Here is a 14,519-nt window from a genome sequence, read left to right as displayed (position 1 = left end):
TCTATGGTTTGTAATTGTTCTCTGGTAAAGCACATTTTAATGTTTTTTTCCAGACATAAATATATCAAGCACAAGAGTGAATGACACAAAACTATTATTGAAACATTTTTAAATCATAAAATGCTTTTGTTTCTTTACATTTTTGTTTTGAAAAGCTTTAAGACATTAAGAGATATGTGTCTAGGAAGGAGGGAAGAGAGAGGAAGAAGTTTCTGTGCTCATTTATCTGAGCTTCCAATGTTTTTTCCTGTTGTGAATCCCACTAAATGACTGAAGAAATTGAAACAAGTATTTTAAAGTTGAACACATGGTATTAAACCAAAAGTGCCACTGAGATCTTGGTCATTTTCGAGACTGGAGGTCTGAGCGTTAAGCAACCCATTGTCCCTAAGAATGAGCATCTACAAATAGCACTTCATCCTGTGAATACTGGTGGAATATGATCACCAGAACAAGCCAAGTGCAGGTACTTGTAGACTAACCAAACAGTTGCTTTTCCTACTCTTGTTTTTACTCCAATGTCTCGTCTTTCTTGTGGCCAATAAATGTTGCTGTCCCATTCTAAACTTGTGCAACATAAAAGAAGTCAAACACAAGCAAGAGAATAGAGATGAAATTGCCTTGCTGCCCATTGGTAAAAATGAGACATGATGTATCTCTCCTGAAATTTAACAGAAATATCCCTATCATGCATTCATCAGTTCACTCTGAATCAAACAAATGAACAAAACTTCTGTACAGCAATAAGTCAGGCACTGAGTCTGCACCATGCCCTCAGAGATGTGAAGATACATTAGGGTAGGATTTACAATGCAATTTAAGATGCCACCAACTTGGCCACCCATTTCCATTTCTCCCTCCAGTCTGCAGATGAAGACTGTCATTTCTGTTGGCCAGTGCTGGGAGTGGCAGAAGATGGTGTCTGCCCAAGCCTTAACTGTTCCAATTTGAGAGTGTCCTACAAGAGGTACAGCATTGTCTTCACCATCACTCTCATTGGGATGTCTGGGAACGAGCACAGAACTCCAGTGGAATCAGTAGTGCTGCCAGGCTGGGAACCTCAAGCAGTAGGAGATGAAAGGAAAGATGAAATAGTGACAAGGTGGCAGTACTGTGACAAAAAAAAATACTTTTCTTGTTTTCAGAGACCCCAGAGGATGTCTCTGATTTCTGTATTTCACCTCTTAAACGTAAAGGCAAGTTAGCTAGATCTTCTGTTCACAAATATTGAGTAAAAGCGTAAAGGAAAAATAAAAAAAAAAAGAATTACAATCTCAATTCTCTTCTTCTTTCATAATATGATGGAAGATAGAGATGGAGTTACTTGTGTTTCCTCACTGTGACTTACAGTCAGAGTGCTGTTGTAGGGTTTAGTCAGAAGGCAAAAGGAAGAGGGAGAGCATTAGTTTCATTTTACCCAAAACATTACCATGCACCTAACAAATCTACAACAAAACCTAGATCTTTCACTTTGGAGCCTGATGATCTTTAGATTTGCATGCTGTCTTGGTGATTTGCTGAGGTGACAAGGAATTTGGATGACTCAGTATAAATTAGGAAATAATAAAATACAGAAGATGTGATTTGATAAGTTGTTTTAGTAAAAGCACCCCTATAGCTTTATCTGGTTTATAAGTTCTGCTGTGTTCTTCACAGCATTGTATTTTCAAAAGGGAGAGCAGATAGATGAACCCCATTTTTTAATGGTCAGGGTTTTGGAAGACCTGCAAAAGCAAAAGAACATGGAAGTATTGTCTGCTGTCTACAGCAGCTTCTGACTGAATATTGTTTCTGGCTTTTTCTGATATGTGTTAGACACAAACAAGGAGGGCACACAGAAAGATATCTGTCCCTTTCAGCACCACTTGGAACACTTGGCTAAGGGTTATTATATTTTAATTTCTGGCAGGTATCTTTTAGAGACGTGGCTGAGCATAGGATAGGAAGGTCAGTAGGGATGATGAGTCTGACCTCTGGAAACAGCATCTGAATTACTGTAATGTAACTTCAAAAGCACATTTATGCTGTTCTGTAACTGAGATTGTCAATAAAGCTCAGGTACTGCTTCATTTGCTGGGCCAGCACTGCCCTCAGGAAATGTTTGCGCTCTCTGTAAAATTGTGTGAATCTTTTTATGGTAAGAACTGGAAAGCAGTTTTTAATGCTGCCCATATTTGCCAAGCACAAGGTAAGTCCACAAGGTAAATTATTGTAAAGTTTTCTAATCTGTGATGGATAAATCCTGACCTTGATAGTAGGTGTTTCCTGTGGGCTGCTCTGGAATCAAGATCTGGACTGAATGAGTTTGCTGAACTCACTGTTATAATGCTGTTTAAGAGAAAGATTAACTCAGAACATCAAGTTGACAAAATATTTTTTTTTTCTCTAGGTGAAATGGAAATTCCAGATTCAAATGACCCATTAGATCATGCAGATGGACTTGAGAGACCAATTCCAACACCTAAAGGTAAAATTAATTGTACTTACTTTTTCTTCTTTCCACCCAAATATTTAGAAAGGACCAGCAAAATCCTGTTATTTTATGTTCACTTGATTTATCTGTCCATACAAGTCTGTAAGAAAGGCAGCCTTGTGTGAGTAATACTTCTGATTCTAAGCAGGGATAGTAAGGTTCAAGGAGTCTATGAAAATGATTTTTAAGCATTTTCAGTCCCCCTACTCTGAAGGTTTAGATGTTTGACCCAAACACAGAGGGCTATTATTATCTTCCTAGCGTATTTTCTGTTGCATTGGTGCCATGAAAATGATGTAATTTTGTACAGTGCCAGATTTGGCATCTATAGGTAAATCTTAAGCATTGGTATCTATAAATATCTTTGGTTTGAGGTTATTAAATCTAGGTCATGGCAACACAATAATATTTACTTTTTAAGTAGTTCTGAGCATTAGTGATTTTTCTAAAAATAGACTGTAATGGCAGAATTTCTAGTAACTTGTTAGCATCAATTTTTATGATGCTTTGTCATTTTTTTCTTTGTATGGCTGCACTGCTGTAGTAAATTCAACCCTTATGCTTTGAAAAAATGACAGATAATCTTGTTAGCATGAAGTGCTCAGCCTGTTTTCTGCCTTAAGATTAGCATTCTCAACAAGATGAGCATGTGTTGAAGCCTATGAAGCTCTGGGATGGTGATCAGATGTTCTTCTTGGAGCTTCTCTTTCAAAGGAACATGAACGTTGAGAGTACCTTCAGATATAGTCTCTGTTCTGATAGATATCCAATGTCATGTAATCCTTATTGTGCTTCGCCTGAATGTTAGTTAGATTTCTTACCTTGGCTATGTTTATTACAAGTTTTTCCTAAAATCTTCCATTGCTTTCTATCCTTAACTGGATAAAAGAAAACAAGTTTGTATTTGCATGTCTCTAACCATGTTCCTGCTGATCTTCAGTGTGGGACTGTGTCAGTCCCATTTGGAAGGAAGTGTACTCCTCAACCCTTTTCAACTTCCTGAAGCTCCCAAATTATTTTAGAGGATTAAACTTTGTCCTCCATTATGAGAATACATTTCAATAACAGTCATTCCTGTCAACAGTTGTTTTATCCAGTCCATGCTCACTTACCGAATACTTTTGATGGGAAAATGACCATCTTTCTTTAACTGCATCTGACAGGCTTGTTTACTTGGCAAGTTGGTCCCACTTTACTTTTCTGTTATATCTGAGCTTTTAAGGGTACAAACATAAAAGAATTTTTTTTTTTTTCATGTGACATTACTTGGTCAAATTCTTGCTGAGAAAGGAGTTGCAGTTATTTCCTTTTTTTTTTCAGGGCCACAGGCAATACCTGTCTAAGGAAGTAATTAATCACATCTCAAACATTTCTACATCATAAGAATTCTGTATTTCCTTTAGGAAAAAAAAAAAGACTCTTGCTCTTATATGACTTATTCATATAGGATCAGTTGTCAGTTTCCAGCATGCCTGATATGGAAATGGCCTCATTTTACTCCTCTTTTATGTTTTATGTTTGTGGCTACAAAATTCTCCAAATAAGCAAAAATCCCTTGGTTGAAATTGTTTGTTTCTTTGGTTTTAATGGTAACCAGTGTGTTTGGTTGTGCTACCTTATCATAGTGAGGTAGCAAGTTTTGTTTCAAAAAGATCATTCAACAGTTCTACTTCACAGTCTGTGCATACAATTGAGACCATTAGAAAGAGTCCTCTAGCATCATCCACCACATTGACCTTCTTTCCTTCATTGAGAAATGTTTAGCTGTTCTGAGTAATTTATGACCTGTATTTTTTTCTGATTGTAGGATAGATCCAAAACAGGCATGTAAATAGTAGTAAATAGTCTTTAATAATGCCCAAAGTTAAAGCCACTTTAGAATTACTAAATGTGTAGGTCACCGTCTGCTCTAAAACCTCCAAATGTCCTGAAAAATGGTTCTGTCTCCAAAGAAGTAACCAGGTTAAGCAAGGTATTTTTAATAATGCACACTTTTAAAAAGTTGCAAGTCTCTTACTACAAAGGAAGCTAGCCTTCTGATGGTTGATGGGATAGGACCATGTCTTGCTTAGGGTTTTGAGGAGAATTTCTCTTCCCTTGTTTCCTTTAAGTGAGCACTTGAACTACTAGAAGAGCACTGCCTCTGAGCAATGTTTCGCTGACAGAAGAGGAGTGAGCATTTGCTGTAGAAGAACTTTGTCTACTTTGGAATAAAAATAAAAGGATTTGAATACAAATCTCCTCCTAGTCCAGTGAGTCTTTGCAAAGATGATCCTTTCCCTAATCTCTGCTTCAATTGAGCATCTCTTGATGGCTTTCTGTTTTGCAACAAACACCGTAACACACTCTCCCCCAGTTCATAAAAAGTCTCTTTCCCCTGCTCAAGAGTCAGAACAGTGTCAGCTCCGTGCTGCTTTCTGGCAACACCCAGGCTCACTGCCTGCTGCGTCTTGCACTGCTCTCTGCCCACCTTCCTACACTCAGACACCTTTTCCTGATGCTTATGCTAGGGAAGGATGTGATGCTGGGGAAGGTGCGACATTCCCCCTCTCTCTCACTGCAGCAGAGGGTTGGCCAGGAGAAGGCCAACAGGGAAGTTTCCTTTCTGAAGCCCCAAGGAGAAAAAGAACGTATCTGTTAACCACAAATAAATGCAAGAATTGTGGTACAAGCCGAAAACAACTTTTTATTTGGTAATGAGTGCTATTGGTGTGTCATCACAGAGGGGCTCACTGCTTGCAATTTCATACTCTTAAAACAAGCTTTGGGGAGGTATTAGAAGGTGAAATACAAACTCTTCATGCACAGGTGAACTGCCAGTAAAATCTTACATCATAAATAATGTCTCGTGGTGTGAAAGTTAGAGAAATACACTTGAATAGTTAAAGAAATGCATGAGTAAGGGCAACTTGCAATAGCTGAGACATTGAGTGAGTTGGATTGCTCTAGGAGACATGATGGCTCAAGCCTCTGACCTTAATGGTGGTTTCTGCACAAGTCTGTCTGGGAACATATTCCGGTTCAAGAGGTACCTGTACAATAAATCCAAGTTATGATTTGACTATCCTGGTTCCGTTGACTTCATGTAAGGTAGCCTGTCAGGAATCATTCATATGTGTTCTAAAACTGGTGGCTGTGCTGTGCTGACCCAAAGAACAGTCCATATCCTAACTGCACTGTTATGCCTCTGTCATAGTTTAGTCCCACTCAGGAGCTAAACACTACTCAGCTGCTTGCTGAGTGAACAGGGAAGAGAAAATGTAACAAAAGGCTCTTGAGTATTGAGATAGGGACAGAGAGAGATCATTCAGCAGTTGCTGTCCTGGGCAAAACAGACTGAATTTGGGGAAAACAAATTCAATTTATTAACAATCAAACTAAAGCAGGATAATGAAAGGCAAAACCAGATGTTAAGAACATCTCCCCCCAATCACAGTAGAATACTGAGAGATAAACCCAAATCTTAAGAACACCTTTCACCACCCCTCCCTTCTTCTCAGGCTTTACTCTCAAATTCTCTACTTACTCCTTATCAGCGGTGCAGGGGGACAAGAAACAGTGGTTGGGGTCAGTTCATCACATATAGTCTCTGCTGCTCCTTCCTCCTCAGGGGAAGAACACTCTTCCCCTGCTCCAGTGTGGGGTCCCTCCCACAGGAGCAGTACTTTACGAACTGCTCTAGCACAGGTCCTTTTACATGGGGTGCAATCCCTCAAGTACAGACCATCCCTCCACAGGGCACAGCTTCCTTTGAGCATTCACCTGCTCTGGCTTGAGGTCCCCACCAGGCTGCAGGGGAATCTTGCTTGGAGCAACATTACTTCTCTCCCTCCTTATTTGCTGACCTCGTTGTCTACAGGGTATTCCTCTCACATACTGCCTGTCTTCAACCAGCTCGCAGGCCCTAAGCAGGTAGCCTCCCAGTGAGGGAACAAAGCCCCCTCTCCCCTCTCCTTTACTTTCCTCTTCTTAAATAGTTGTCACAGAGGCATTATCACCTTCACCAATTAGGTAGATCTGCCCTGGAGCTGGCCAGGTCCACTGACAAAGGGGAAATTTCTAGCAGCTTCTCGCAGAAACCACCCCTGTAGCTAGCTTCCTGCCACTGAAACCCAACACAGCTTCCCAAAGGTCTGCTCCTAAATGGGCTGTGGCCAAGGACAGGTGGTACCTGCTGCTTCACAGTCTCATCTGGGAGTTCAGAAAACAAGAAACTAGTGTTGCTGGGGGAGGGGGAGCACAGTTCAGCCCACTGCTGTCAGCATGGCGCCAGTGCCAGCACCGAGGGTTCAGAAGCTGAGGAGGGATCACAGATAAGTGCAAATGAACCCAAACTGCGGTGCAATAGCACCCCTGTCGCTCCAGCCAGCAAGTCGGCTTTGTCGGGGGCCCAGCTGAAGTGTCTCTATACCAATGCACGCAGCATGGGGAATAAACAGGAAGAGCTGGAGATGCTTGCACACGAGCAGGGCTACGACCTCATTGGCATCACGGAGACGTGGTGGGATGACACATACGACTGGAGCGTCAACATGGAGGGGTATAGGCTTTTTAGAAAAGACAGGAAGGGGAGACGAGGAGGGGGTGTCGCTCTCTACATCAGCAACCGGCTGGAGTGTGTGGAGCTCCACCTGGGGATGGAGGAGGAGCTGACAGAGAGCTTATGGGTCAAGATTAGAGGATGGGGACGAACAGGGGACGTCACGGTAGGGGTCTGTTACAGGCCGCCTGTCCAGGAGGACAGAGCAGACGAAGTGCTCTATAGGCAGATAGGAGCAGCCTCACGGTCACAGGCCCTGGTCCTCATGGGGGACTTCAACCAGCCCGGCATCTGTTGGAGAGACAACACGGCAGGGCACAGGCAGTCCAGGAGGTTCCTGGAATGCGTGGATGACAACTTCCTCCTGCAGGCGATAGAGGAGCCGACAAGGAGGGGTGCCATGCTCGACCTTGTGCTCACCAACAGGGAGGGACTGGTGGGGGATGTGAAACTAAAGGACAGCCTTGGCTGCAGCGACCATGACATGGTGGAGTTCAAGATCCACGGGGCAGCAAGGAAATTACACGGCAAGCTCTCTGCCCTAGACTTCAGGAAGGCGGACTTCGGCCTCTTCAGGGACCTGATGGGCCAAGTGCCATGGGAGGCGGCCCTGGAGGGAAGAGGGGCCCAGGAAAGTTGGTCCGTATTCAAGGAGCACCTCCTCCAAGCTCAGCAGAGGTGCATCCCAATGAAAAACAAGTCAGGCAAAAAGGCCAGGAGGCCTATGTGGATGAGCAAGGAGCTCCTGGACCAACTGAAAGTAAAGAAGGAAGCCTATAGAGGGTGGAAGTGGGGACAGGTAGCCTGGGAGGACTACAAAGAGGCTGCGCGAGTGGCCAGGGATAAGGTAAGGAAGGCCAAAGCCCTGGCAGAACTGAATCTGGCCAGGGATATAAAATGTAACAGGAAGAGCTTTTATAGGTACGTAGGGGACAAAAGAAAGTCCAGGGTAAATGTAGGCCCCCTCCAGAAGGGAACTGGTGTCCTGGTTACCCAGGACATAGAGAAGGCTGAGGTTCTCAATGACTTTTTTGCCTCAGTCTTCACCGACAAGAGTTCCTGTCCCACCGCCCAAGCTGTAGAAGGTGCAAGCAGGGACTGCGAGGATGAAGAACCACCCACTGTACTCGAAGAGCAGGTTCGGGATCATCTGAGGAACTTAAAGGTGCACAAGTCCATGGGTCCTGATGAGATCCATCCTCGGGTCCTGAAGGAACTGGCAGATGAAGTTGCCAAGCCACTGGCCATCATATTTGAGAAGTCGTGGCGGTCTGGTGAGGTCCCCGATGACTGGAAGAGAGGGAACATAACCCCAATTTTTAAAAAGGGGAATAAGGAAGACCCGGGTAACTACAGGCCGGTCAGCCTCCCCTCTGTGCCTGGCAAGGTCATGGAGCAGATTCTCCTGGAAACCATACTAAGGCACATGGAGAGCAAGGAGGTGGTTGGTGACAGCCAACATGGCTTCACCAAGGGCAGATCGTGCCTGACCAATTTGGTGGCCTTGTATGACGGGGTGACGGCATCGGTGGACAAGGGACGACCAACTGACATCATCTACCTGGACTTGTGCAAAGCTTTTGACACTGTCCCGCACGACATCCTTCTCTCTAAACTAGAGAGACATGGGTTTGATGGACGGACCACTGGGTGGATAAGGAGTTGGCTGGATGGCCGCACTCAGAGAGTGGTGGTTAACGGCTTGATGTCCATGTGGAGACCGGTCACGAGTGGCATCCCTCAGGGGTCCGTGCTGGGCCCAGCCCTGTTCAACATCTTTGTCGGCAACATGGACAGTGGGATAGAGTGGACCCTCAGCAAGTTCGCCTATGACACGAAGTGGTGTGGTGCCGTCGACACGCTGGAAGGGAGGGATGCCATCCAGAGGGACCTTGACAGGCTGGAGAGGTGGGCCCGTGCCAACCTCATGAAGTTGAACCAGGCCAAGTGCAAGGTCCTGCACCTGGGTCATGGCAATCCCAGGCACAAATACAGGCTGGGCGGAGAATGGATTGAGAGCAGCCCTGAGGAGAAGGACTTGGGAGTGCTGGTGGATGAGAAGCTTAACATGAGCAGGCAATGCGCCCTTGCAGCCCAGAAGGCCAACAGCATCCTGGGCTGCATCAAGAGAAGCGTGGCCAGCAGGTCGAGGGAGGAGATTCTCCCCCTCTACTCTGCCCTGGTGAGACCCCACCTGGAGTACTGTGTCCAGTTCTGGAGCCCCCAACACAAGAAGGACATGGACCAGTTGGAGAAGGTCCAGAGGAGGGCCACAAAGATGATAAAAGGGCTGGAGCACCTCTCTTATGAGGACAAGCTGGGAGAGTTGGGGCTGTTCAGCCTGGAGAAGAGGAGGCTCCAGGGAGACCTGATAGCGGTCTTCCAGTACCTGAAGGGGGCCTCCAAGAAAGATGGGGAGAGGCTGTTTAGTAGGGCCTGTTGCGATAGGACGAGAGGTAATGGTTTTAAAATAGAGGGGGGTAGATTTAGATTAGAAATTAGGAAAAATTTTTTTATGATGCGAGTTATAGAACACTGGAACAGGTTGCCCAGAAAGGTGGTGGAGGCCCCATCTCTGAAAACGTTCAAGGCGAGGCTGCATGAGGCTCTGAGCAACCTGACCTAGTCAGGGATGTCCCTGCTTCTTGCAGGGGGCTTGGACTAGATGACCTTCGAAGGTCCCTTTTTAGCCCTAACCATTCTATGATTCTATGAAAAAGAAACCATTCCACCCTGTAGAATTGTATTCCTGGGCTAGGTAAGATCTTCAGTCCTTCAAGTATGAGAAAATACTGCTCAAAAATGAGTTTCCTTCCACTAATAAGAGAGCATAAGCCCACTGATTTTGATATGAGGGACAATGTGCACATTGTGGCAGTATTTCAATGCTAATTCCACTGTGTTCTTGATTTGTCTGTAATTTGTTCCAGAGTACTTTTGAACTGCATGTGATCCAGATTGCTTTATTTTACATGCTTCTGGCTGCATTTTTATACATTGAGATCAGGAATAGTATGGAAGATGAGGTGCAAATAATGCAATTAAATTAGACTGTAAAGGTATCAATTAATCTGGAAACATTATGTTTCCCCCTGACTGCTCATTTGTCCCCCTGACTGTCCTTTGGGAGAGCTGTCAACATCCCTTACATTTCCTAACCTGGCTCCAATATGTTGTAGATGGCTCAACTGCATATTGTGGCTAAATGAAACAGAGAGGTGGAGAGTTGGGAAGACTACTTTGTATTTAGGAAAATGGTCTGTGCAAGAAATCATGAAACTTAGACATCTCTCTCCCTTCCTTATTAGGGTAGTATTCCAGTCCTGATTCACCTGTGGAAAGAGTTACTTTACTAAACTCCTATCACCTGCTAAGGTGTGATGGTGTGATCCGCATCCCCTAAACCCTTGCACTTACAGCAGCCTTGCTAAACATACCTCTAGAAAGAAATGCTTTGAATTTCAGCAACTTTTGTGTTTGTTTTCTCTTACAATAGTGTTAAGTTATTTTATAAGACCAGAAAACTCTGCAACTCTGATATTCTTTGTAAAGTATGTGTCAGTTCTGTGAATGTGCCCACAAAAATGGGTGATTATCTCATAATCCTGTATCCTTGTTATCTCATAACACAGAAGGATGGGAGACTCAGTGCAGTATTATACGTATTACCACTTAGTCCTTGTGTGAATTTGGGAAGTCCCTTAAACTCCCTGTACTTTAGTTTCTGAACTTGGAAAATAAGGTTGATTATATTTTCCCATATGATGAGAATTCAATATTCATAAATGATTTAGAAGTTCTGAGACAAAGACTTCCGGATTTTTAATAATTGTTGTTCATGGAGGCCATCATGAAGCTGGTTTGAAATTTATGAATGCATAATTATTTTTAAAATCATGTAGTGAAAAAGGAGCAACAATAAGAAAAAATGAATAGAAACCAAAACTCAAATTGAAAACAACTTGGCTATATTTAACTTGATCTAAAGTAACTAAAGAGATTTAAGATTTTTTCTAAGTTTATTCTAAAACTTCAAAATCACAGCTAAAATTTTAAAATAACAGAAGCAGAGCAATGGTTTTGTATTGTGTTTATGCGAAGCGTAGCACATATGGTTTGAGCCAATAACTTGGACATCTAAGTGACAGACTAATATAAATAAAACTAAGAAAAATAATAACCATGTGAGATCTCAGTGATATTGCACCCTTTATGTTTTTAGCTTAGTATCTATTCTTGTCCATGTCTTGACAATGATTTGACACATGGCGGGAAAAGTTTATTTTTATATTCTTGCCAAAACATGCAAAATAAACTTCATCTTAACTTTGGTTTGCTATGGGATTCTGTTGATGTGTTTATATCAAATTTATTCTATTTAAAAATATGAAGTACTGGCAACCTAACAAAGGCATTTCAAAATAAGAAAGACTTTTGCCAGAATTCATGTCAGTCATTTCCCTAAGCTACTTTATTGATAGGGTACGTATAGTATGATAGTATAACATAATATATAGATTAAGTTGCATTATCCTCTCATACTTTCTTGACAGAACAGTTTTTACTCTATTCGAGCAAAATAAATAGTAGTATTGGTTTTAATATGTTAGAAACCATAACAAAAGAAAAATTTATTTTAGAACATCTTTGCTTGCATGAAATGCAGAAATATTCCCCAGATAGCTTTTCCCTTTGAAGTTTTTTAAGCAAGCTAAAGACCACTGAAGGCAAAGGAAGCATTTTGCTTCATTTCAGTGACCCTTGGAACCAAGCCAGAGTACAGAAAATAGTATATAACAATAACATTTGTATAACACAGAAAATTCCTATCCCTTATACTCAGATTTTAAAAATATTCTGTTTGATATCCATATCCCAGATAAAATATAGTTGTTTATAATACGACATGTACAAGTTTAGTAATGCTGTTTATACTTAACAAGACCAAAATATTTTATAGAGAATATTTATTCTTTGAAAGGTATGTCAGTATTAAAACTGATTAGCAAATCCAGTCAAGTTTTTAAAAAATTGTAGTTGACTGATGCATGACACAAAATATAGGATACAAGTTCTAATGCCTTCACATTTCATTTTCCTCCACACTTGTCCAAATGAATATTTATTAAGAGAGAAACAATTTGCTTTGCACATTGTTGAGGTGCCAGTTTATCCTGGGAAACAGTTTATTTTTTCCCCAAACCATTGCATCAAACAGTCATCCACACAGTGTCTGTGGTGTGACGTACATCAGAAAAAGTATCTGCTGATTATCACCACAAAAATTAAATAAGGAAAACATTCTTGAGAACATAGTTGGTTAAATTTTCTGCTTTGTTTGAAAGATTTGCAATTATGGGTTATCTAAAGCACACACCAAATAACAGAGTAGCACAGCAAATGGCTGCCCGCTCTGTCGTACAATTACTTCAGATCCAGTAAGAATATAAACACCAAACTTCAGCATAATTTCTCAGAAAACAATGTAATACTCAGGAAAACTCAATTTTCCAGCAAATTCTGGCTTTGCAAATTCATTATATTCTGATGTTTCTACTCCTCCCCTCTCCAGTGCTATACCTAGCCATTACAAAGGAACTGATTTTCATGGTCATATCTAACAGAAATCAAAGCAGACCATCAGTTTTTCTTAAAGTATCTCAGCAAGTAGACTGCGAATGTCAACCACTGCATTACTGGTGTTAGATTCCTGCACAGTAATATGCTATTTCCTGATTAAACAACTGCAAAATAATTTAATTTATAGGAAATGGAACATGTGAACATCCATCAAAGTTATTTGATATTTGGATCCAGCTGACATAGAAGTATAGTGTAATACGAAGTATTGCTGATGCTCTATGTCTAGATGGTATAAATAAATCGAAACAAACATATGAACATGACGGATACTTTTTAAACTTGTTTTGACAATGACATTATTATTTCAGTGGAATTATATGCTTTCAAGCTTTCAAGGTGCGATGTTGCAGGAGTCCTAACACCAAATTAAATGTAAAAATAATAACCTACAGGGGTTTTGATTGTCAAGTTTTTACAGTGTTCTGTCAATTATTTCTTTTTTTCTCTTACTTGAGATCACTCATATAGCATATGTGCTACTTGACAAGCCTTTTGCTTTCAACAAACCACAGCTTTTAGTTTCCATTTATAAAACTAAACCCTTGAAACCTGATTACTCAATATCCATACTGACCTTTCTTTGTCCAATTTAGCACTATAATAGGACTTAAAGTAAAAAGTGGCAGCCTATAATCAATTTTAAAGTGCCCTTTGTATCACAAGTTACTTCTGCAATTGAGATAACCTTTCTTTAAATTGAATGTGAGACTTACAATCTTTAAAATTAAATTGTAAGATAAACCTATCAAAATCAGACTCATCTTAAGCTTTTCTTCTCAGATGAGTAGCTGTCAAGTCAAATTAGTATCTAAAAGTAACTTTTCCAATTTTAGTTATTTTTAAGACAAATTTATGACCATGTAAAAAGATTAAGTGGTAAAATAATAATAATATTCTAATAAGGTTGCAACTGGGATTACTCTTTTATGGAATAAGGGTGTGTTTTTCTGTTATAGCACTAACTGTTTCCCAAGAGACATAGAAACTAGCCAGAAAAGTCATTATTGCTTCAGAATAGGTGTCCACAAAGGGAGTTAGTATTGTAATGGTATTACATCATGGTTGATTTTCTAATCTTCATACCTACCTGTAGACAAACATGAAGTCAATCATTAAACACAAATTGGAATGTGATGCTATGGTGTCCCTAGGACAGTGAGTTGCACTTTTTTGGATTATGTGCTTGAAAGAAAACAAAAAATGTTTCCAAGATCCTCTCTGGAAAATGTGCATTTGGTAGTCTTTTATCGCAACCCAAGTGAAATTTGATCTTTTCTGACCTTTTACCCTCCTAGGTTACTTCCTGACCTTTTTGGAACCAGTAAATAATATCACTGTAGTTCAAGGGCAAACAGCAATCCTCCACTGTAAGGTAGCAGGAAATCCATCTCCAAATGTCAGATGGCTAAAAAATGATGCTCCAGTGGTTCAAGAGCCAAGACGTATCATCATCAGAAAAACGGATTATGGTTCACGTCTGAGAATCCAGGATCTGGATACTACAGACACAGGATACTATCAATGTGTGGCTTCAAATGGAATGAAGACTATAACTGCAACAGGAGTGTTGTTTGTAAGGCTCGGTGAGTTCCTAGCTTTTACAGTTACTCAGACTGCTTTGTAGAGTAGGAATTAGTTTTCAGAATAGCATAATGAGAAATAAATTTTATGTTTTAAGAAGAGTTCTCAACATGAAAGAAAATAAAGCCATTGCCTGGGGCCACTCCCCCAGCGCAGAACTTCTTGGTTGAACTCAATACCCATTTACTGGTAATAAAAGAAAGTTAACACAGATGAAAAGATCTGTAAATAGGTAGTGAAGAAAAAAAATTTAGAGAAGTGCCAGTATAAAGTACAAAAAGG

At 41.1% G+C, this 14,519-nt stretch overlaps 1 protein-coding gene across 1 annotated transcript in view; it reads left to right on the top strand.

Moving 5' to 3' along the window:
• Positions 1–14,519, top strand: part of ROR2 (ROR family WNT receptor 2) — a 174,360-nt gene that overhangs the window by 123,169 nt on the left and 36,672 nt on the right. The window contains exons 2-3 of the mRNA XM_086771347.1: positions 2,390–2,467; positions 13,952–14,239. Coding sequence (XP_086627473.1) covers positions 2,390–2,467; positions 13,952–14,239 — 366 coding nt within the window. The remainder of the gene's footprint in view (positions 1–2,389; positions 2,468–13,951; positions 14,240–14,519) is intronic.

This window comes from Chlamydotis macqueenii, chromosome Z (genome assembly GCF_036417535.1).
Source record: "Chlamydotis macqueenii isolate bChlMac1 chromosome Z, bChlMac1.mat, whole genome shotgun sequence".
In the NCBI taxonomy this organism is placed as follows: Eukaryota; Metazoa; Chordata; class Aves; order Otidiformes; family Otididae; genus Chlamydotis; species Chlamydotis macqueenii.
This window is presented reverse-complemented; position numbering and strand designations above follow the sequence as displayed.